Below are 23,719 nucleotides of genomic sequence, written 5' to 3' on the forward strand. Positions count from 1 at the left end.
TCTCAACTATATTCATTTTTATGACAAAAAAATTCTTTTTCTTCCTCTTACCCGGCCAACCTCAACTAAATTTGTAACCATCACAATGCAAGCAGATTGTTCTTGCCAAATCATCCTCCAGAAATCATATACTGTTTCATGAACGGGACCTACGAAGAAATTAATTTGAATATTATGTTATCAAAGGAATTTTGTAGTTAGTAAGAAGTTTAGCTAAGATAAGAAGCAGAGTAAACTAAGTAATTCCAAAAAAGTTCTAACACAAAATGTCACTGAAAATACTTAAATTCAGTGCATATCTAAATTCTCACAATAGGCAAAAACACAGGCATATATAAGTTTTTTTTTTTTTTTCAATTTGCCCTCTACACTTCCCAATTTAGAAGAAACTATCACTAGTTTCTTGGGTATTTTATATTTGTCACTAAGTCACTTTAATGCATCTTCAAATATATGTAAAAAATAGAAGTCTTATGCCACCATCAACCAGACAGCATATATTACCAATTAAATAAGTGCCCACTATTTATAAATAGTGCATGTTTAGGGATCAATAAAAACATATTCTTACACGTAAGGACATATCCTAATCTTATCATAATATCTCCAAACTGCAAAAGCATGTGCTGGGCTATTCTCTATTGAATACCATAAAACTGAATATTGTTCACCACTATGGTTGATCTTTCTAACTTTAAAGAGTATACAACTGAACTCAGTTACTCCAAAGGTATGTGAAAACACAGAAAAATGACCCCTGTCGAAAGAGTAAACGTAGTTTTTGTTTTACTTTCTTTTATATAAAAAAGATGTACAGGTTTCTCTTCTGAGGGCCAGTAGTCAATTTAGAGAGATAACTACAGATGCTTTTTGTTGTTGTTGTTATTTGGATACTTTTACTCCCCAGTGTGCCACCATAACAAGATCTCTCTACTTTCTTATTATTTTCCATGAAGAATTAACTTGACTAAATTCCATCTCTTTGTTTTGTCTCAGCCTTGACTTGTCAAACAATTGCTCAGTGTAACAGCTCATTATAACAATATTGGTCTTGGGTACTATTAACAAACTTGCTGAAAGAAGACAGGCCTCTTATATGAGACATCTTTTTCCTTTCCTCAAAAATGAGTAATTCCTCTGGCTGGCACTATTGACTAGTGCTCTGACCTATCTGTATAACAAGGATCAAATCATAATAACCACTACCAGCTTTTCTTTCGCTTTTAATTAAAAGTAAATCAAGCTTAAATTTATATAAGCTTTACGCACACGATAAATTTGTACTATACAAATGAATAAGGAGCAGTGTTAATCAGAAGGGCTGATTTTTTTGTTACTAAGATAAAATTAAAAAAAAATAAAAACCACCATATAGATGAATATTCAAGTTTGTTTTTTCTGTAACATTTAACAAGGCAAAGTTTTACCTTGGGTTGCAATGTAATGACTTGGCCTCTGGTAGCCCTAAAATAGGAGAACAAATTAGTTATCATTTTACATCAATATCAGAAATAAATGAATGAAGGCATAAAAAGATGAAGACAACCACCTGTTAAGATTAAGTTATAATAAAAAGTCCAGAAATGAGTAGTGAACACATAGTTCACTTCTCAAACCTATGTTATCTGAAAGGTAAACATAAAACAAAAATTAAATATTTTAAAGGCTCTGATTAGAATATATATTGTATAATTGATTTTTGTTTGCCGTGGAATAACCTCATAGATTTTGTTTGGTTTCACTAAAATGTTTATGCCTTCATGTTAATGTTTAGTCATTCATTCCTGGTAAAATAGTGTTTAAAAATATTAATTCTCATTTTATCATCCAAAAGTACAACACACTGCATTACAAATGGACGAGGACATATTAGAACCATAAAAAAAATAACAGAACATTCCAATGTTAGAGCTGGACAATGCATGTGTGCATCCAATCAAAGTCCTGCCGAGATTTTTAGAGAATATTCCTGTTCTATAACACATTCAGGGATATGCAAAAACTATTTTGTGCGTGCTCACAATGTTAATTTACACACACATAATTATAGGTACACACATATATATATAGGGAAAGAAGAGTTTTTAAAAATGCATCTTATCTTGAGTAAAAATTTAGTTTTTTTTTTTTTTTCAGTGTGCTAAAAGTTCTGTTGAGGAGGAATAGATTGTTAGTTGCTCTCAATTGGTTGAATAACAACAGAGTATAAGTTGCAAAAATGTTGATGATATGATCCTAAGTTCTGAATTTGTTGCATATTTACCAATGAGCCTTAGTAAAAGTCTGTGGTACAATTTGTCCACATACTGGTGAGGGCAACTCAATACACATATAAATACATGTGAACTGAGATCTGCAACCTAAAATTTAATAGCATGAGTATTACCTTGTTGCAAATTTGGAAGATTTCAAATTTTTAATATACCACAATGTTTTATGGAAAATAGCACAATATTTTATGGAAAAATTTTTCCAAGCTTTATAAGTATTTCATTTCCACTTCTTAAAAAAATACCAATTGCAGAAGTATATACTTATATTTTTTACATATAATGAACTAATGGGAAAGGGAAAATTATGAAATTGTATAGAAATAGACCAAAATGCACTGGGGTCTTAACAGAAAGACTGGATAACAAGTCTTATTTAAAATACAGTCCTACCATATGAACCACGAAATAGTTTTATAACAAGGCTCCAGTGTACATGTCCTGGCAGAAAACCCAGGTTAAACTAAATAGGTAAGAACAATTACAAATTTGTCGTAGAACTGTTGATTTTTTTATTCTAAAAATTAGGCCATTAGCTTAGTTTTACATAATGACGTTTGATAAATTTATATAATGAGTAAGAGTAAGATTATGATCAGAAATTGAACCCATATACTCATATACTATGCTTTATAAAATATATTAGTTCAACTAAATACATAATTAACAATTCACAACTCTAAAATGTGAACCTAATCAATGTAATGAAAATTATTTCATATTTATGGAAATTATAAAACGTTGGGTCCTAGGTTTCATATCTTTTAGGTCTATAAAAGTATACATATGCTGCAATACTTAATACCTCCACCTTTTGTCTTATAATTATACATATTGTGAATCAATTTAATTATAGCACACCTAGATTTTAATTGTAAAAAAAAATAGTTGAGGTTTAATGAGTGCTAAATATGTGCTAGGCATTGGGCAAAATGCTCAACATGCATTACTTCATTGAATTCTCACAACAAAGTGATGAGGTTAGTACTGTTATTATTATCCCCACTGCAAAGATAAGGAAACTGAGGTACAGAGAGAGAAGTAACATTCCCAAGATCTCCAGGGTGATTATGAACCAGGTGGTATCACAAAGAGCCTGTCCTCCTTATAGGTAATGTAATATATTGCTCTTTAAGAATATTTTATATTTTGTTTGATAATTACTTCCTTTAAATAAAGAATTTCCATGTAGATATGTATGTAATCAAAATTTAACAGTGAAATATATGATCGAAGCAAACTTTTTCATTTCTGTGATTCGATATATATGTGTGATATGTGTATTTTACAATTGAAATTTAGTAATTATTTTGCCTGAGTAATTTTATTACTTTAAAAGCCAATACAACACATCACAAAATAGTCTCTCTACTCATTTTAACATCAGAAGTCAAATGTAAAAAGTAAAATTTCAGTAACACTAATACACATCATACTATCCAGCTTCTCACATATGTTTAGGGAAGGGTAAGAATAAAAGCCAGAAACAGAAATCATCAACAAATAAAACTCGAGTACGTAATAAACTGTCAAAGCTAAAAATGGTCCTGTTTTTCTACACAAGAAAAGGGAAGGAGGTAAAATAGATCTTTACGCATGTGAAAGAATTACAAAAAAACGAACAGAGATATATTGTATGAAGCTAATTAGGTGAAGCATGCAGAAATAACTAGTAGTAAGAGAGCATTAGTAATAACTGTAATTAAGAATGTTTGTATTTATAATAGGGTGCTGTTATTTACATATAGTGATACTTACATCCCTGTACAGCCAAATCTACAGCCCAAACCAAAGTCAGGTGTGAAAGAAAGCACAACAACATCAGTAAGTACTAGGACGCAGAACAAGGAAAAGTGTACAGTTTGTACTTTTATATTTTAAAAAGCTAGCAATCACTTTATAGGTAATAAGCAAAAAGGTTCATATATAGAAGCCAATAAAGTAGACATACTTAACTATAAAAATACTTACATCAATATAGTTGGCATTAATATAATCTGAGGAAGGATCATCCTCTACGGGTTGCAAAATTACTCTGGAGTGATCATCTAAAATTTTTAAATAATAAATATAAGCGTTAAATTTTCCCCCTGTTCTGAGGCAATGTCATTGGTAGAGACTAAAGAATTCAGTGGTTGCCCATAGTCTATCCATAGTATACTACTACCAAATCAGTCCCTTGAAGAAATATAAGAATGTTACTGAACCTTGCTATTATACTTATAATATTGTGTGACTTAAGCTTCACTGACTTGAACCTTCATAGTTAGTGTTTAGGAGACATGAAATTGTCTGGTAAGTAATCATTTGAGTCACAGAATTGTCTACATAACTGAACTAGACTTAACTTCTAATTTTGCTTTTTAGTCATGACTTTAAATGGGTTGGATCCTTTTCTTCTGCACTTTACAGCAAATGAGCCACAGAATTAAAAAGTGAATTTTGTATTTCCGCTCTCAGTTTCTTACTCCCTGAGAATCAAGGTTAGATTTTGAGCTATTCATAAGATACTTTAAAATAATTTAAATTCAGAATAGAGTGGTCTAGGTAAATCAGCAGCTAGTTACAAGTGAAACTATCTGCTACTTTCTTTACTGATCCTGTGGTTTTGTCTGATAATGACTTTATTATCCCGTGTATATCTTGAGGACTTACTCAGGAAGAAGTCCCTAATGATAAATAATATCGAACAACTGGAGTTTAGACAGTGGCTCCAAGTAAGAATTAAAGGCATGTGGAAAGAATAACACCCCAATCTTGAATATGTTTCATGGGAGTGTTAAACCAATTTATAACTGAAAAGATCTTACTTTTTCATTATCCTGATAGTCTTAGCTGTTCAGTAACACCCCATGCATTTAAGTACAAACATGAAATCAAACAGCAAGTTATCTCCACAGGGTGAAGTGGCTGAGTCAATTTAATTAATGAGGATGATGACAATTTCAGAATCACTGCTAACAGCCAATGTTGTTTTTGTTTGTTGTTGTTGTTTTTTGAGACAGAGTCTCGCTTTGTCGCCCAGACTGGAGTGCAGTAACGCAGTCTCTGTTCACTGCAACCTCCACCTCCCGGATTCAAGAAATTCTCTTTCCTTAGCATCCTGATTAGCCAGGATTACAGGTGCATGCCACCAAGCCAGCTGATTTTTGTATTTTTAGTAGAAATAGGGTTTTGCCATGTTGACCAGGCTGGTCTCAACCTCCTGACCTCAGGTGATCCACCTGCCTTGGCCTCCCTAAGTGCTGGGATTACAGGCGTGAGCCCTCAAGCCTGATTGTAAATGCTGTTTTAATATTAAGCAGATTACTTCATAAACAGACACACCACTCTCCGGGATTTTTCTTAAAGTTTAAAACCATATAAGCATATAATATTTACATTCACCAAGAATTGTATGGGAACTTACATGCTATAATGTTTCCATATCGGTTTTTTGCTCTATTTTGATCTTTTTTAGCTACATCCCAAGATGCTGACTGTCCTTCAAAAAAGCTCTGGGAAAACAAAACGAATAAGCAGACTGAATTTAATTCCTTTTTAAAAATCAGGTTTATCTGTTCTGAAGCCCCAAATAGTAAAAATCACTTTCTCAGAGAGGAAAGGAGTCCTACAGTAGTAAACAAGTTTCATTCTCAGACCTCAAAGCTGCTTTGTTGGATTCATACTTGTTCATCTTAAATTGGATTCAGGTCAAATCAAAGACAAAAAAATAACTTTAGAGAAAAAAAAATGGACTTGAAAGTATTTTAAATTTAAGTTCACTATAACGGAGGTAGAAGTAGAAAAGTATCATTCTTTTCAAAACGTATTGAATGATAATGCATCAAAACTGCAAAAAAACTTTTAGTGAGTATCTTTCAAGTGTGCATCATTTAGCATTTATAACAGTCGAAAGAAAACCTGCTTCCCTCCACAATTATTCATTAGATTGTGTGCAATACATCACATTTCAGTTTCTTTGAAGATCATGAAAAAGAGTGAGTCTTTATGACAAGGGACCATAAAAAAATTAAAATAGAGTCCCCTTCTTCAAGAATCTGGGAACAGATGAATTTGTTAACTAGTTTAATTACTATATGCAGCAATTTAAAACGGGTGTAAATTTCATTTTGCAAAAGAACTTAAACTTTGCTCAACACAGGAAATGGGGTCTTCAAAGAGCCAGTGGTCTTTGAAGCAAGGTACACAGCAATACACATGAAATGAACAAAAAGAACCAGCTCTGGCAGAATAGTCTAATTCCTTGTACTTATTTTGTTACCACGGCATAGTGTTTCTGGCATATATCTAAAATCAACCTTCAAAATTCAGAGATAATTAACACTCCTAATTTAAGGTATACAAGTAATCCATAGATAAAATATGGAGTTTAAAAGATTCTTCATGAAATTGGATGTATTTTGGATGGTCTTTTCAAAGCAAAATATTACTTGGATTCTTTCACTTTAAATGTGTGCGTACTGTGATGTGTTCATGGGTAGTGGACTGGCTTCCTTCCATGCCCCAGATTGGTATTTCTCAGTAAGTGAAGGGTGGCAAAGGAACTATTTCCCTTTTGCTACATTGTGTGTGTTGGAATGTTTGGTTTTAAATCATTGCCTTTGTGAGATAAGTCCTGGTATTTTGGTTTGAGTAGGAAGAGGAAATAAGGTTGGAAGAAGAATTTCCCACTGCCTTCTTTTGGCTTCTCAGTGTTGTTTACTAGATTTGCAGTGCTCTATTTTTTTTCTCAGCCACCCTCAACCAATAATCCATAAAATTAAACTGAGAGTGGCAAGTAGTACATTTAGAGCACAAAGCTTCATCTGATTTCTCAATCATAAAGTCAACAAAAAAAGGGGCAGAGAAGTACCTGCTACTTGATTCATTCAAATGATAGAATCTGCAATGGAACAATGGGACCCAAAGGGTATTGCTACTTGATTTTTGCATGGGGAGATACACAAAGTGTTTTTTAATACCATAGTAAAATAAATTATGGAATCCAACATTAAAGATTCTTGTAATAAATTTAGACTCAGATATATCTCCGGTAAGTGCTATTTTCCCCATTCCCTTCCCATTCCCATGTACACACACTTGGCTGTACACTCATAAACACTAGATTAGAAAGCCTACAGAGCAATCACCTCCTTGTTGTGTTAAAGAGAGGGAAAAAATGCTAAATTCCACTGAGTATCATAGTTAAAAATCAAATTCAATACAGTATCGAAACTTATTCACCTCATATTCCTCTTTGAACCCATAGCTGTCTGATGTCTTCATGAGATTAATGTGCTGCAGTAAATCAGCTACCCTGATGGCTGGATGCAGCTGTCCTGTCTGGTAAGGGGATTCCGTCCCCTCACAAAGGTAGCGAGGTACATCTAGAAGGCGACTGGACTCTGCTGTAGCACTGTGGTTCTCATCTGGCATTTTTCAGATTTCAGAAGATTAAAAAAGAGACAAAGTTATCTTGTTTAATATATGTATCTATGCAATGAAGATTTTAAGACCTTAAGATCTTTCTGATAACAAGAGGAATTCTGGGAAAGAAATATCATACAGTATAGGCCTAGACAATATCCCCAAAGACAAAACTCAAGGTTTCAGGTGAGAGTATATTATGTGTATATCAGCAAGACAACAGACGCTGTGAGATGCAGGGAGACATCTGATAGACCTTTTAAAAGCTTAAGTGGGAAATTTTGCTGAGTTGTTTTTCTTGCATCTATAGTCACAGCAGTATAGAGTGGGACCAGAGGACCCAGCTGTCAAGTGGAGGTGTTTTCATGGTCTATTAAGTTGACCAAACTCCTTCCCACCCATATCCCAACCTCCCTCAGAGATACCCGATCTAGGTGACCCATCCCCAAGGGGCTGCTCTTCTTGTTCTTGTGGTCCTATTCTCTGGGGCTTTTTACCACAACACACTCTGCACTGGGAAACATGGGCATTCCACATGATCACCCCCTGATGCCACTCTGTCTGCTAGCCAGACTACACGTGCATTTATATTCAACCTCTGCCGCCTTGACTTACTACTATTATTGTTTTTATTGCAAATGTATTTTGAGTCTCCTGGCCATGCTGCGAGAGAAATCAGGGTGTGCTTCTGGAGCAAAATGTGGGTTCTTCCCCTGGAAGTCATTTCTGGCTCCTCCAGGTTGAGTTACAAAGCTCCTTCTTTGTGTTCCCATGACCTCTTATTCATTTTTACATGTCATTTCACTTGCTCTATATTTTAATCATTTATTTACTTGGCTATTTTCCTCACTAAATTCCAAACACACAGTACAGAGACAATATTTTTCTTTCTATTCCTAGTGCCTGATGCATAACAGTCACTCAATAAATATTCCAATGAATGAATTAAAAAGTCAACTGAATCCCTGACCACTCACAATTAAGCGTAAGTCCCTTCCCAATTGTGTTATTAGCTTAAAAAGAAAAGAAACTTTAAATTCTTTTTCTGTCATAAGAAGGAAGAAAAGAACAAGAACATTTTTGCCTATGAAGAATAAACAGTATTTTAATGACCGAAGTACTAAACATTACAATGAGAAGCATGCTCATATTTATCACATTTAAACTTACCACTTAAAAAAAAAACAACAAATGTTTTAAGGGGTATTACTTTGAAAAGCATTATACCGTCATACTCATTAACAGAAGAGAAAATACACTCTCAGGGGAACTTTTTTTTTAATGATAATGCATACTGTAGAGAACGATATTTAATTAACAGATAAGCATATTTCAAGTGCTAGTACATTTGCCTGTTCTATCACCAACTCTACAAATAGGATATGGCAAAAAATGAACTGTTGTCCCCATGATAAACATTTTTTCTTCCTGGAGAAGGGGGAAAAAAAAAAGAACCCTACAATCAGATTTGTGTGCCTCTGTAATTTAGCTTGATTGCATTTATCTTTACTCCCTCTTATTAAGCTGAATGGTTTTTTTTTTTTGCATTCATTCCTAAAAATACTACATTGAATAAAAAAATCCCTGATAGATTCTGTTGTGACCTAACCACTCAAGTGAATTCATGTCTTTTACTCAGATTTGCTCATCCCTCTACACAAAAATTTGGCTAGCAAACATGATTCATGAGAGTTTCCTGTTCTCACTATGAGACCAAAGTCAATGGATCTACTTCTATTAAAATATTACAATCAACAGACCGACATAAAGAATAAATACATCTCCCCAGAAAAATTAAATTCAGAAGCAATTGATTTGGGCACTGCCACAGAATATACAGTTAAGGATGAGAAGTAAAGAGAACAGATAACGTCAGAGAGGCAAAATGCAATCACTCAAGCTGGAAGAAGGTAGCCAGGGCTCAGTGGAGCAGCCCCAGAGCTCACTTTTACCTGCTGGAGTAGCAGAATATTTACAATTGAAAAAGGCTCAGTGAGAAACACAGAATTCACCCATATTCCAAATCTTACAGATGATTGCGTCCTAATATAAAATAGACAGTGCCTTTTGTTTTGCATTAAGCTTTAATACAGTAGTACAATGAGCAGTAAGGTCTTTAAAATAATCACATATGCATTATTAATCTCAGTACATTTCCACCTCATTAAACCACCTAATAATGTGACTAGTAGTGAGGGTACATGTACTAATCATTATCCTTACTATACATTTAAGAATAATAACTTGAAATACATCCTTGATTGAAAGGTTTTCTAGAGTTCTTTGTAATACACTTACCTGTTATAGGAACTTAAACCCAATGAAGCAGTAAAACACAAAAACCAAAAATACGAATCAGTATGAAAAGTTTCTAAGCCCTTTTAAATCAGTAAGTATTAGCATTAAGCAATATTTGAAGTGATTTCAGAAACTGCATTATAAATACAAAAACGATTGGATGCAAAACTCTAAAGACCACAATCCTAAGAGTGATGAAAAATACAACAAATCATTTCTACATCTAATATGATTAATGAGATATTTAGCTTTTAAAGAATGCCAATATATTTTTAAAACCAGCTTGACTTTCAAAATTAAATAAATGTGTAATGAATGTTTATATAACTAGACTTTATGACTCTATTGTGTTAAATCTAGCTTTCCTTAAACATGAATATCCTTTTTCACAGGGAAAATTACTATGATAATTATTACAGTTTATAAAACTCATACACATCATCTAATTTTCTCTTTATAATAAAACCCCGTGAAAAAGGCATGGTAGGAATTATTATACTGTTTTACAGATGGGAAAACAAAGATGTAAGGTATTTTTATGAGTTCATATTGTAAATCCACAGGAGGACAGAGACTTGGACTTTATATATGTGTAGAAAATTATTGTAACGAAACTTTTAACATTTAGGCAACTAATTTTTTTCCAATTAGTTATCAATATTTTAATTGAAATTTATTTATTAACTTTATACTGACAGCATTCTACAGTGCTTAGCAGAAGATGACATTTTCAGAGGCATCTGATGTCTCCTTAATGATCCCCAGTGATCATGATTTATGGCTCCTCCCTGTGTGATAAGACCACTCCCTGGGGCAAATCCCCAGTTCACTTCCTAACCATTACTGGTGGACATCAAAGGGAGAGTGCAAGTAGAGATGAAGAACATTGACTTTTCAGATTATTTTAGAATATATATCCTTTATAGTAATTATAAAATTATAATTTTAAATATTTATTTTGGTAAATAAGAGGTATATTTTACAAAACTGAGTTAGTTGTGTTGTTCCAAAATATTTTAAAAATGCAATTGAACATTGATTGTATGTATAACAAAAATACAAGCATAAAATATAAGTTAAAGTTTTATGTTCACAAGAAATGTTAAATATAAACAACAAACATGACATTTGGGAATTTACAAGATATATTTATTTGATAATTTCCATATTTCTTTGGTTAAAGCTTAACTAGAAACACTGGTAAAATTGATATGGAACCTGTGAACATACAGGCAAGCTGATTACTAATCATTGGTGTATAATTAGTCAAGGAATAGGGTACGAAGTGAAATGAAACCCATTCCATTCTTAAATATATAAGTAGGTTTAAAAATTAATATAATTTTACATCTGTAAAAGTCTTGTCATTAGCAATAGCATTGTCTTAGATGTTATACAGTGGTAACCCAAGTAGCTTGTTCTAAATTTCTTGAAAGATAACATTACTTATCAGGTAAGGTTCATGTAGAATGTCAAACCCCACATCAAGATTTTAGCAACTTTGCCTACATTAAAACATTCTTAATAAAGACAAGAGGTAAAGCAAATGCACATAATCCTAATGTTCACTTGTAAATTTGTTCTTTTGTGGTTATAAATTAGGAGGATTTAGAAACATCCCTTTCCATTAGGTAGACTTTTACATATAAACTAGTTATTCAGGCAACATTGCACCCTGAGATGTATGCATTTGGCTTCATTCTACCAATTTTGACACATTAATATTAGTCAGACATTAAAGGCCATTGTAATTTTGCTCCAAATCTAACAACCAAGAATTGAAGAATACATTAAATAGCATGCCTTGCTAATTTGAAATCCACTAGATCTGATATTGGGTTGAACACAGTTGCTCTCTTTGATAATAACATGGCTGTCTATTTTCAAAATCAAGCTGCCTCCTGCACTGTAAATAATCTCTATGTGGGTAAACCCATGCAAGGAGGTGTGATCCATGCAATGAAAAGATGTTAAAGATTTAGGGCCTCACCTAACACAGCAGTCGGTACAAGTGGATCATTGGGCACTGCAGGAAAACAAAGCTCATGAAGGAATATATTGCTCTAAAATTGTTTTTTAAAATCTTTTTTCTTTAAAATAGATTTATGCTTTCTTAAGAAACATAATTATTAAACTTTCTCAGATTACTGTATTCTGCAAATGTAAAATTTTCTCTCTCAGCTTGGGTTATATCTAAACATCAAGAGAGGTGTATCTATAATTATAGTTCAGAACTCTGTTTCATTTAAAAAGCCAGAAGATTCAACTTGACATTAAAAATTTTAAGAAAAAAAACCCATGTATTTTAGATCTATCAAGTGTAAGGTATTTAAAGAAATAATTATCTCATATTCATTCCAAATAATTTTTTTTCATTTATCTGTGGGAAATAGATTTAATCCTTTCTCTAAGTTCATAAGTGGATATTTATAGTTACACTGCTGAATTCAAACTTTCAAATAAGGTCCTAATGTAGGCAATAGATAGACAAGTTTGGGAGGCATGAATGCTTTCAAACCCTTAATTGATTAAATATTAAATTAAGTAGTTAAAGAGATGATACATCTTTATTTTCCGCAAAACTTACTTTCAACAGTAATAGTATTTTACGTTTTTCTCAATCATTTATCTATAGTGAAATAAAACTAAAATAGATCTGAAAGGCCCTGTCATGATTATAACTAAATTCCAAAATGACTCATGTATAGCATTCCTAACTACTAATTTGGTATACATATATACATAGAAAATGATGGGCTTCATTTTAGATCCAATAGTTACTGAAAAATTTCTCCAAGCTGAACAATTCAGAAAAAAATTTCCCTCTTTACATACAAGCATACAACCTACAAATACTTTGCTTTCAATCTTACTGTTACATATGTTCATAGTTTGTACAGGAGATAATACTTATATTGTTTCTTTGCTTATACCCATGTTTTCCAAACCGGGGTGAGCATATCTCTAGGATCTGAGCCAAATGCCGTAAGGCCCAAGTTATACAAGGCCAGTATACTCAAGAGATATACCTGATTTGCCTGCCTCAAGCATCAGTTTTACTTGAGGATTTGAAGAAACAAAGTTAGGCAATTTCACTTAAATTTAATTAACTTAAACAGATGCACTATAGAACAGAATATAACATTCATATGAAATTTGAAAATAAACAGTAATATTGATTCTGGGGTAATTATTAAAATCATCTGCTTTTAAATGGTACTTCAGTGGAAATATTTTAAAAGCCTTGCCTTCATAGACCAACATTAGGAATTTTCAAGACAGATAGATGGATGAATTTCACTATTCCTTGCAAATCCCCCAATTCAAGTATACTTTTGGACTTCACACCAGATACTTAAGAGCATGTAGACTAATGTTTCCCTGAGTTAACTTTTTAGTATCGCAATTTTCCAGGAGTCTACAATATACTACTTTAATGGAATGATTTTACCTATGTCAATAATTCTCAAAAAGAATTACTGTTTCCTCTTATCGCAAAAGAGACTTTCATCTTACACAAAGGAAGATGCAAATGAAAAAAGAATTATAAATTCTGACATGAACTAACTTTTTGTAGGCAATTGTGTATTTCCACTTAAAGCAAAGACATGTGCTATGGACTGAGTGGTATATGTTTGGAATATCCCTTGTGATACAGTAATAAAATTCATAGCGTTTGAAGTTAAACTAAATCTAGTATCAATCCTGATGAGAATCCTTCTTGTAAATTCCATAATATTCTCCATCTCTTTCTCTTCTTTCTAGCTGCTTCTCCCCTCACTTTCCTACTCTCTCTCATTACTCAAAAGGTAACGTGTAGAATTCAAAGTGAAATGAGTCGTAATATCATTTATTAAAATTTCAATGAAAAACTTACATCTTGGACTAAAGTTGTGTTGGTCCATGAAGGTGATGGAAAGAGGATCTTCTGCATGCAGAGTGCTCTGATCAGCATAACTTCGATCCATTGCATTCACCATGTGAGTCATCTCCTGCCGGGTATTCCCCATGGCATCTTTGCGTTTTTTAGCAAGTTTGCTGCCAAGGCAAATACAAAAGGGAGTCCTTAGTGTTTGAGGCTTGCAGGAGAGTTAACACCAGCAATAAATAGTTCAGGTGAGCCTGAGGATAATGTTACAAACATGGTTTAGAAACCCCAAGCACTGGTCACAATTTCAGGAATTAAGTTTGACATTCAAACAATTATATTTGCTCCTTGCTATAAAAGTATTTTGTCAGATGCATATTTCAATATTCAAGCTGTCAACCCAAATCTCTCATCATTTCCTGTTCTCTTAAATATCATAAAATATAATTATATTTATTAAAAGCAAAATAAATACCTCCTTACTAGAGTAATTCAATAAATATTCAAGCTAAAGCCAAGTTTTGATACGCCTGGGTAATTCATTCTTTTGATCAACTTTTAGTTCCTTTTAGAAATAACATGACTAACTTTTCAAGTCTGTTTTACTGTAGCCACCAAATTAAAACAAAGACATGTCCCATTCTTCATTCTCTGTGCTATTAAGTAAAAATGCAATGTGTAGCATTAACATATTTAGCAATATATTTATAACATTAATCAGAAGCTAATCTGAAGACTTTTAGAATAAGCCACTGCTAAAAAATTTCAAGCACACACGAATATATAGGATTAAATCATATACTGTGTAAGAAAAGTAGTGAGAAAAGTTTTAAAATATAGTATGGAAAGACATGAAAATTATCATCTTGGAATATTCACATGGTCAAATATTAAAAATGTGTTTTCTAATTAGAACCACATGGCATACTATCAACTAATTACAGCAATGCTTTATAAATGCAGAAAGGCATATGATTTAAGGGATTGGCTATTAACAGCATTAGAATTATGAACTACTCAAATATTGGCATGTTTATCTTACATATCATGGATGTAAAATATATTTTAGTTCTTTGTGAATGTTACACATGAAACATCCAAGAAAAAGGGCTATTAAAGGCACATACAATATTTAAATCACACTAACAATAAAATTTATATATAAATAAAGGCATTCTAAAAGCTTGTAATAGGCAAATTGTGTTACTAAGTTTATGGCCACAATTTAGATTGCCTTGGAAATCTTCTTTAGTTGTTTTAAGAACATCACTCCTTCACTAGATTATAAGCTAAGCCATTCTCTTCTGATCCTCATTAATATCCAAACCAGAGTAAATGTACTACAAATACTACAAAGGTTCATTTAAAAGATCGAGTTTATGTATAAAGTCTTTTCTTTTACAACCTTAATCTAGCAATTGGAGGACTGTTCCAGTGTAGGATATATTTTCTCTGAGAATTACAGTACTTGGCCTCAGGGCGGTACATACACAACACACACGACACACGTACACAGCAGATCTGACACTATGTTGTTTAAGATAGTCATAAGGTAAGATTCGAGGATGGAGATGGCTATTTTAGAAATAATAATGATAATCACAGAATCACAGTATTAGTAATAAGACAAAGTGTAACAAGAACTATTACCACCACCAACATAACTACCACTACACCATCACCACCATCATTTATTAGCAACATTTGCGCTATACATTCAAAGAGCTATTAATTTTTTTCTAGGCTTGCGGGTAAAAATCCTTTATGAATATGTAGGTTTCAGACAGGTAATATAAATGAGTGCTGCTGTCAGTGGCAAGATACCATAAGGAAGGGTAACGGCTGTGAAGAACTGGAAAGCAGTTTAGGGGCAACTTGCCTAAGTGACTACTGGCATTTGATCCCACTGTTGAACTTCTTTCTGGCTTAATTTTCTTTTTTTCAAAGACAAGCCATGAATCTGATTGATGTTAATCTTCTTGATTTTTTCAAGTGATTTTATTTTTTGAAACAGTGTATGGGCCACATGAAACATCATAAGGTCACATTTAGCCTACGGACTTCCACTTTCCAAACTTCCCACTAGGCCATCACACAAGATGTTTGTTCTTTAATCTGCAACATTTTTTTGCCTGTAATATCTGGCTAAAATCTATCTGTTCTGTCTCAGTGTAATAGACACTTCATCAGGGAGGCTTTATATGACTGACTCCAAAGCAACCTTTCTCAAGTTAGGCTAGGTATTTTCTACACTACCACATTCTTCCCCTGTAATGAGTGTTATTGATTGATAGGTGCAAATATCTTTCAATTGTTTTCCCCACTATGTGCTCCACAAAGAGAAGGATGATCTGCATAGCCTTGGCACTTGACGCAGTGTCTGGCACATAGCAGGCTTCAATAAATACTTGTTAAATAGATGAATTAAGCCTGTTACATACTTAGCACTTTTCATTTGTTAACTCAGTTCTCAGATCAATCTGCTGAAAAAGGCACAAGGATTCTAATTGTATAGATAAGTTCAATGAGGCTCAGGGGAGTTAAATAACTTACCCAAGGTTATTTATCTAATAAGCAATGAAGAATGACCTGGTTCTAAAGGCTAAGCTCTTACGCTGTATCTGGTTGCTTACACTTTTTAAATTGACACATTTCAAAGTGGCACTACTTACTCTAGGAGTTGAACACTAGTTAATATACACCAGTATTTACTCTAGCAGTTGAACACTAGTCGTTATAAATTTCAGCAAAATATATAGAATAAATATTTTGCCATTTGTAAATCTTAAAACAGCAAAAATTGCTTTAGGAAATAACTTTCAATCTTTGTTTCTGGGATAAGAAGAATAAATTCATTTCTCAAAAAATATGAGAGACTGAACTGAATAAAAATAGCACAAACTGAAATTTGGATTCAGAACAGTGTTAAAATTTTGAAGATGGGCAGTTCAAAGCCAATAGAAAAGAAAAATTTAAACCCTGAGGCTTTACTTTAAAATATGTGTAATTTATATGTAGTTCATGATTGGAGAAAAACGAAGTAATGAATTTGTCAAATTCATGATAGGTTAAAATTTTCATGCAATGAAGGACTTTAACTTTTCAGATTCACAAACCTAGATTAGTTGACAAATTATGGGGAAATATGACCTTTGTTAATATCTGCCAGCCATGAATTATCAGCTTGGTTTTTATACCTCAATCCTCACAACAACCCTGTGAGGTAGGCTTTCATTCAAGTTCTTCTAAAACAAAGAAAAATTGACATCAGTGTTAAGTGTTTTGATCAAAAACAGATAGTTACTATGACAATGCCAGTGAATATTAGCTCAAAGATCACATCTGGTTTTCTTTTAAGCTCTTCTCTAATTTATATCTATTTTTATTTTTAAAAACCCCTCTAATCCAGATAAGCATCACTAGGTATGGTTAAGCAGCCTTTAAAAGCATATCTCTGTGATAATCTCTGTAGTTATGATTAAAATTACCAGTAGCCCTATGTACTATAATAATATTAGTATAACCTGTTACATTGTCTGGAACACAGAAATGTTGTCTATCCACCAAAAAAGGGAATCCCATTTTAACATCAGAGCTACATCAATGGTTAATGTTAAGCTTATTGACAGTCTCATAATTAAATACTTAGTGATTCCAGTATGTTTGATGCTTTGTCTCCTCCTGAGTAACTAGCATACATAATGTGCACTTCGGAACAGTTAAGCAATTCATTTTGCAACTACTTTGAGTTTGACAGATGTGCAAATGACTTTAATTATCAAAGCAGCCAACAGCACAAACTTCTGCAGGTGGATGTATGGGTGGGCCATAAAGGGGGAAAGTGCTCCATCATTGTATGAAATGGTACAGTTGATTATCTCTGGCTTCATCAAACATAATTTAACAAGGATATTATGATTCATCACAATAAGTTAGGAGCACTGTTAGTGTACAGCTGCTTGGTTTAGCAGATTTTAGGAAGCAAAATGTTTATAATATTTAAAATGTTGGCAGAATTGTGTTATAGTCATGGAGAATGGAGACTCTTAAAAAGGTTTTGTTGTAAAGCTAGCTTGAATTTACCTAGTGATTTAAATGCTGTGGGATATGTGCCCCAAACATACTTAATTTCAATCTTTAAACCTTGAAAGGTGGTGGATCAAATACTGGTCAAGCAAAGTCCAAGAATGCTTTGCTGTAATGTTCCTTTGATTTAGATGAAAAACTACTCTGGCATATAAGGTGATAAGCTGAAAAATGACTCAGGAAATAGAATGGACCATCTTCTCCAGCCTTATCCAAATGAACATACCATGCTTGAGTTTCGGAAGAGTTACAGACTCTGGAAGAGAAAAGGAGCAATGTGATGCCTATATCTGTTCCTAGTTGACAAAGGTTTTTTTGGCTGTAGTTTTCGAAAACATTTGTCCTACTTAAGTTAAAATAAACTCATTTTTTTCCTCTAAAAAGAATTTTTATTTCTTTGTTGCTGCAACACCATGATTTTTCTACTTTTTTTTCTTTAACAAAAGCACAATGATTGCCTTAATGGCCGGACCAAAGATGTTCCGAAGTTATAACCCATCCTGGATTCCTAGAAATATGGAGAAAGATGTTATCACATGCAGACCTGAACTAATTTGCATCCCATAAAGGCATTTTGAGTGTTCCATAAATACACCATTTGGCTCATTTTGTCAGACATAACGATGCTACATAAAGATAGTGATTTGTGAGTTACAACCACTATCTCTTCTTTACCAGATGAGTGAAGTGCCATATTGCTAAGATAAGGTACAGGTTTAACTTTAGTAAATAAATTATGTTTTTGGCTCTAGACTAAAGCTATTTATGGAAAATTATAACTAAATTAAAAGTAGCTGGACATACAGAAATACAATATCCCTTTTTAAAAAGATTGGCAAAATAGGTAATAGATAAAGTTTATAGTTTTAGAATCTGAAAAAACTTTTTTTTTTTGAAATGTCACCAAAATTGCAAGCATTCTGTTTTGTTTTTGAAAAGGGATACTGCATCCTTAACACATGTAAAGTTGTACATCACCCATTTTCTACTTACAGGTAGTAGGAGTAAGAATAGTAGCTCCTCCTGGCAAGCAAATCACAGACAGTGGAAAAAGAGAAGCAATGGTGAATGAAAAGCGTGACTCTGTCACATTCAATAAAGCAGAAAAATGTGCATTAAAAAATAAAATAAAATAAAATAAAATTCATGTTCTTTTTTGCTTTGCATTTCAATTTGCTCATGCATTGTTAGTTTTTTTTGCCATGCAATTAAACAGACAGATATGCAATATAAAAATAAAATTTAAAATACATAATTTGGAAAAAATAACATGCTGATATTTCTTATTGCCAAAAAATTGAAAAATTAAATGGATTGTGTATTTTCAACATGCAGTTAAGCATAATTTCATCCATTACCATCTAAATATGACAGATGGAACAGCTGTGCATAGAACTTGTGTACTATATAGATTATTTTTCTTTAGATACAAAACATAAAGATCTATTATGTTAATATATCATATATACAGAATAACACCTAAACTTCTACAAACAAGTTATTATATCTTAATGGTACATAGGTATATACATATGTTATGTGAATATACATATATACCATATACTATATATACACAGAGATACTTCTACAGTAGATGCATGTGAACATGATATCATACACAAACATTTACTGTATTGAAACATAATTTCAAATTTATGTTTGAGTTATTAATGTGTTCATGCTGTGCATGTAAAATATAATACACAACCAATGAAAAAATGGCATACATTTGGAAATAATTGAATAGCGATTAAATTAAAAAATGACATTGCGTTTTGAAAGATGCAATATCCCTTTTCTTAGCCTAAAAACTTACTTTATACATATCCTTAGCTGTAAAACTTTACTCAATTGAATTACACACCATTCTTTTGCAAAACAACCAAAAAGACATGGAACTGTTTTCCGCATAAGAAATATATCTACATGTATTCATCCCAGTGAGGGATAAAGTCAAACTTAACAATTTCCCACTAAAATGTAGATAAGAGGCTAAAGTAATTTCCTTTTCCATTATTTTTATTATAAATTTATATATTAAAAGGGAAACATTTTATATTAATAGTTTTAAGCTATACTTGATGATAATATCCAATGCAATGCTGCTATATCTATACTTTTTTATATGTGCGATAAACATACTTGTGATTAAAGCATACATGGTACATGTGTGACATGCTACATATGAGTAAAAGTCATTACAAAATTGCTTTGGTAAGTAAGAAATTCAAGTAATGTAGATATAAATACTATATATTAGAAGGTAACATATCTAAATAATGAAACCTGATCTATCTATAAAAGTGCAGCTTTTCCTGGACATAAAGGTGATGGTGAGGAACAGAAGCAAAAGCCCTAGCATACTTTCCATCAAAAGACAATCAAAGCATAATTATGAAAGCTCAAATGTTAAATATTTTAATAGAGAGGCTCATTAACTTAACCATTTAATATGTGAACCAGAAAATCTAGTTGTTATATTACACAATTTTAGAGAGCTGTCAGAGCATTTTACCTTCCCCCAAAATCTTGCTTAGTGATGGTTTTAGCATACTTTAGGAAGTTAATTTTTCAATTTTTTCATTATTGCTAAATCAGAGGCCTGGATAGGGAGAGTTATCAAGACAAATGAATGTTTTCAAATAAATAACAAATAAAACTGAATAGTTTAGCCCAATTCTAGCTGAATGAGGACATAATCAGAAGCCACTTTCATGTTTATATCCAATCTGAAGTGACCAGAACATTGTGAAGCAATGTTTAGTTAACTTTACTCTCTAAATTGTTTACTTAAGTCTCCAAATACAAATTTAAACTAAACAGAGACATAAGGTCTGAAGGTTACATTTGGTGATTTTTATTGATCTTTACTGGCAAATTTTTATTGCTAAAATACTTAAAACTTTTGCCTCACATATGATGTATTTTCCAACCACAGAGGGAGACAACAGCAAGAGAAAGCACTATTTGGGGAAAGCACGTATGTAGCTAATTTAACACAAAACACTATAATGCATACCTAATGTTTCTAATGCAGATGTGTCTTCTCCAACATATATATCTCCAGGGGATAATCGTAAAGAGGCAATATATTAAAATAAACTCTGATGGAATCATTAAAACATGTAGTATGAGTCTTATCTATAATGTTAATGCTTTATTTCAAGTATAAAATAACTATAATAGTAAACTAGATAATTTAATGTAATATAAGCAACATCATTTATTATATTTTTCAATAGAATTCACTGATCACAACCACTTCTATACACCAAACTATTTTAGGACTGTACTTTTGCTTATAAATTTTTTTTTAAAAGTCCTTCCAAATTGTAGCATTATCCCAAATACATGATGGGAAGGATTAGAGTGCTATATTAGTTTCCAAGACAATGCCTTACAGATTTATGGCATTTTATATAATGTACAAAAGCTCAAATTATAAAAACTGTGTACTTTGAAATGCTTTTCATCAGGAATATACTTTGGTCTCCAGAGCAAAGCTCAGTTTAAATTCCAGTAGGTCTTAGTATTTTCAAGTAACTTCAGAAGATGGTGATATTAGTTGATATAGTATAAAAAATTAATGTTCAATTAAAACAATTTACTCTCTATTTTAAAAGGCTAAAATTTTTAGTCAATGAATATTTAATGTACAGTTTTACTAAATAATGTTTATATTCTTCACATATCTTATTTGTAGCCAAGAAGTAGAAAAATACAGAAAAAGAGCACAAAATAATTCCTAGACCACAGCCCAAGTATCACAATAAATCCACATTTTGCCATTGTTAATAATAACACTTCAAATATAAGATAAATTATCTCAAGTACCTTTGCATTTGAGACATTTAAATTCGGACATTAATTTCTAGGTCAACTTAACAAAAAGCATATGTTTATATCCAAAATTAAACTGCAAATAATCAAATAAAAATTTATTAGAAAGCATGTCCAATAGACTCAGGTGCTGACAACATTGTTAAAATTAAAATTTTCTTCCTGTTGTTTGTTCTCATTTAAAGGATCTTGAGAAAAACAGGTTTTTAAAACCAGTGACATAAATGGTAAGTGAGCGGGACAGGACAATATTAGGCCTTACCTCTTTTTTACAATTAATATGACAACTAGGAGAAGGAGGATGAACACCAAAATTCCAGCACTAATTCCTGCTATTTTCACCACTCTATCTGTCTGCTTGGCGGGATCTGGGATCACTTCTGGTTCTTCTGTTGCTGCTGCTAAATGAATAAAAAAAAAATCAGTTACTGAAAGAAGCTAATAATCACAGAAAAAAAATTATTCTCAGTAATTATCTCCAATAAACACAACTTGTTTATTGTATATTGATAAAAATAATCCCACAATGTAAATACAGAAGCATGCTAAAATACAATATGAGATTTAGGGCCGAGGTAAGGAAATCTTTCTGACAAGAGGTTTTGTTAACACAAAAAATAAAACAAACCTCCAAAATAAATATCAAAGAGAATGATGAACTAGTTTCCCCAAGTGTCCTTGAAAGTCAGAACATAAGGTTTTCTAGCAACTAGTACATTGGAAAGAGATGGAGTCAGATTTAGAGGTTTATCAGTCAATTCAGCAAATGCTTCTTGACTCAAATGCCAGGTGGTATGCTTGGTGCTTTAAGGCAGTGTTAATGGTACTTGTCTCGGACAGAAGGGGTCAGGTTAAATAAATGCCTAATATAACTGCTAGAAGCATGTGTTTATGATTTAATATATATAATTTGAGATGAATAGTTGAGTTGGCACAAGAGAAGAATAGGCAAAGAAAAACAGACACATCAAGGAATATTTCAAATTCTTTTATTAAATAAAACCCAGATAATAAACTTGGGAAACAACTTTGAGAAGATGATTATTTTTAAAAACTTCTTTGTATGCTCTAACTTCCTTTCTTTCTCAAAACCATCTGACTACTCATCATACACACAATCAATTAAAATTATAAACTTTAACTCCTTTACAAGCCCCAGTAACTCTCTGAGGACATTTTCCTTTTACCTCATTTACCTTGAAAATTGACAAGGAAAGTATTATTACCTACACTTTATCGATAAAGGAACTGAGGCTTAGAAAGATAAGGATAGTTTATAAATTGCTCAAAAGCAAAGAAAAAAATCTACTATATCTTCTGTCTTTTAACACAAAATATCACAATGTCTCCAGATCCATGGCTCCTACTGCTAAAAATTGGTGTAACAAGAGCCCAGGTGAGTCTCAGGATTAGACAATTTGGGAAATTGCCTTGAAGCACCGAACACAGCACCTTGCACTTGGAGTCAGGAGATGGTGTCCACATGAACAGATACACAAAGAAATCTTTAAACCTAACCTCATATCTTTCCAGTGGACAATTTGTTAATTAGCTCTTAAGAATCAATCATTTGTCTACATTCTGATCCTTTCTTCTTAATCTTCTCCTCTTGGCTTCTCTACCCCCCTCCCCGCAACCCATAGTTATATACATCCAAGTATCTGATCCACTTTTCCCAACAGCCACAGATTCTGCCAAAAGGAGACTGTTGTGGTTAACTATTAATTTCTCAAAGTAAGAAATCTGAAAGAATAAATATATCTAATATAAATATCATTATATAAAATGGTAATTTAAAGCTAAACCGGTGAGAAAGACATAGTTCAAATAAAACCGTCAGAACAGTTAACTTTGTAAAACAATTCACTATAACTGTCTTAATTTATCTTATTTCAATTGCATAAAAACTTCTCCATAGACTAGATTCGGTAACTATTATTCTCAAGCA

General features: G+C 32.4%; 1 protein-coding gene across 3 annotated transcripts in view; it reads right to left on the bottom strand.

Annotated features, from left to right (window-relative positions):
• PTPRK (protein tyrosine phosphatase receptor type K) overlaps positions 1-23,719 on the bottom strand; it is a 560,453-nt gene that overhangs the window by 22,332 nt on the left and 514,402 nt on the right. The window contains exons 14-22 of one of the 3 annotated variants that reach the window (XM_063666564.1): positions 22,034-22,172; positions 13,855-14,015; positions 11,968-12,003; positions 9,978-9,989; positions 7,497-7,681; positions 5,680-5,767; positions 4,242-4,318; positions 1,428-1,464; positions 52-149 (exon numbers count right to left, since the gene is read on the bottom strand). In XM_063666564.1, the coding sequence (XP_063522634.1) occupies positions 52-149; positions 1,428-1,464; positions 4,242-4,318; positions 5,680-5,767; positions 7,497-7,681; positions 9,978-9,989; positions 11,968-12,003; positions 13,855-14,015; positions 22,034-22,172 (833 nt within the window). The remainder of the gene's footprint in view (positions 1-51; positions 150-1,427; positions 1,465-4,241; positions 4,319-5,679; positions 5,768-7,496; positions 7,682-9,977; positions 9,990-11,967; positions 12,004-13,854; positions 14,016-22,033; positions 22,173-23,719) is intronic. The other 2 variants (XM_054491562.2, XM_054491561.2) reach the window with 2 other exon arrangements.

The sequence above is a fragment of the Pongo pygmaeus genome, chromosome 5, assembly GCF_028885625.2.
Source record: "Pongo pygmaeus isolate AG05252 chromosome 5, NHGRI_mPonPyg2-v2.0_pri, whole genome shotgun sequence".
NCBI lineage: Eukaryota > Metazoa > Chordata > Mammalia > Primates > Hominidae > Pongo > Pongo pygmaeus.